The sequence below is a fragment of the Phalaenopsis equestris genome, unplaced genomic scaffold (assembly GCF_001263595.1).
Source record: "Phalaenopsis equestris unplaced genomic scaffold, ASM126359v1 Scaffold000002, whole genome shotgun sequence".
In the NCBI taxonomy this organism is placed as follows: Eukaryota; Viridiplantae; Streptophyta; class Magnoliopsida; order Asparagales; family Orchidaceae; genus Phalaenopsis; species Phalaenopsis equestris.
Genome location: NW_018164444.1, coordinates 3012718 through 3013961, shown reverse-complemented (window position 1 = coordinate 3013961; position 1244 = coordinate 3012718). Strand labels below are relative to the sequence as shown.

The 1244-nt window shown below is 38.0% G+C and overlaps 1 protein-coding gene across 1 annotated transcript in view; it reads right to left on the bottom strand.

The window, feature by feature from the left end:
• Positions 1 to 502: 502 nt before the first annotated feature.
• Positions 503 to 1244, bottom strand: part of LOC110033551 — a 1839-nt gene continuing 1097 nt past the window's right edge. Inside the window, exon 2 of the mRNA XM_020737576.1 lies at positions 503 to 1241. Within this exon, the coding sequence (XP_020593235.1) occupies positions 712 to 1241 (530 nt within the window). The 3' untranslated portion in view covers positions 503 to 711. The remainder of the gene's footprint in view (positions 1242 to 1244) is intronic.

Sequence of the window (1244 nt, the reverse complement as noted above, 5' to 3'; positions counted from 1 at the left end):
GTTGATTTTTTACACTTAACGTAGAACGAACTCCGCGATCCGCGTTTCAAGATAAGTGACTTATCTAGATAAACATAAGCTGTCCCGAACGCACTCTTACACATATAACAATTGTATCTTTAATATATGATTAAAAATAGCATTATTATTCTTTTTTTTAAGTGAAAAACATATTTAAAATTTAAAACATTATAGTATTATTTATATAAAAAAGAAAGTTGTGCTGCGCTCTCCGACCTGTTGGTCGCCATCCATGATATAAGTTCCTTAAGGTGAAGAATTCGAATCCTCTCAGACACAGTTGGCCTTGAAGATGTGATATCAAATTGTTAGACACATTAGAAGTGATAGGAGACCTGTATAATAACCTCTAGTCATTCTTTTCTTAATAAACATATATTAAGGAAAATTTAGATGTGAGTTATGCAAATATATGATAATTGTGTGCTATTCGCTATGTTTAGATATGATATAATTAAATTAACATCCCACACCCTTTATAAAAGTTAATGTAATCATTCTTGCATCTCCATAATATTATTTTCTTTTCTTTTACACCATTTAAAATATTTTTTTTGGGGGCAAGACTTCTACAATATACATAATTTAAATTAAATTACACATAATTATATGACAAATTAACTCGAATTTAAACAATACAAGCCAAACCCATCCCCTTATTGATTCCACCATTGCAATGGATCTAATCATTCAGATGTCGATCTCCCCAGCTGAGGTCGCCGAGTCGCCATCACTATCATCACTATCATCGCTGCTGCTGCCACTGCCGCTCCCACTCCCACTACTCTCACTGCTCCCACTCGAACTTGAGCTTTCTTCCCGTTGTTGTCCCTCCTCGGCAGCATTCACCTGCGCCCGAAGAGCTTCGGCCGCATTGGGACCTTTGTTACCCTCGCCGTCGCTTGCATCGACATCGGCAATCTCGTCATCCGTGTCGGCTTGGTTTGACAAGTTAGACTCGACGAGATTGGCTTTTGGCGGCGAGGATTCATCTTCTTCGAGAATGTCCACACTATCATCTGGCTCATGAGTTTTATCATGGGGTGATGGAGGAAAGGGATTTGGAAGAGTTGAATATATGTCAGAAGTTGTTTTTGAAGGCTTTGAACCTGCTGATTTATTGAACAACAAAAAGTTAGAAGAACATAAATGTATTGAGGTGTAGATAGAGCTGTCAAAAAGGCTTGTTCTTCGCGAACAGCTCGTGTTCGGCTCGTTCGCTA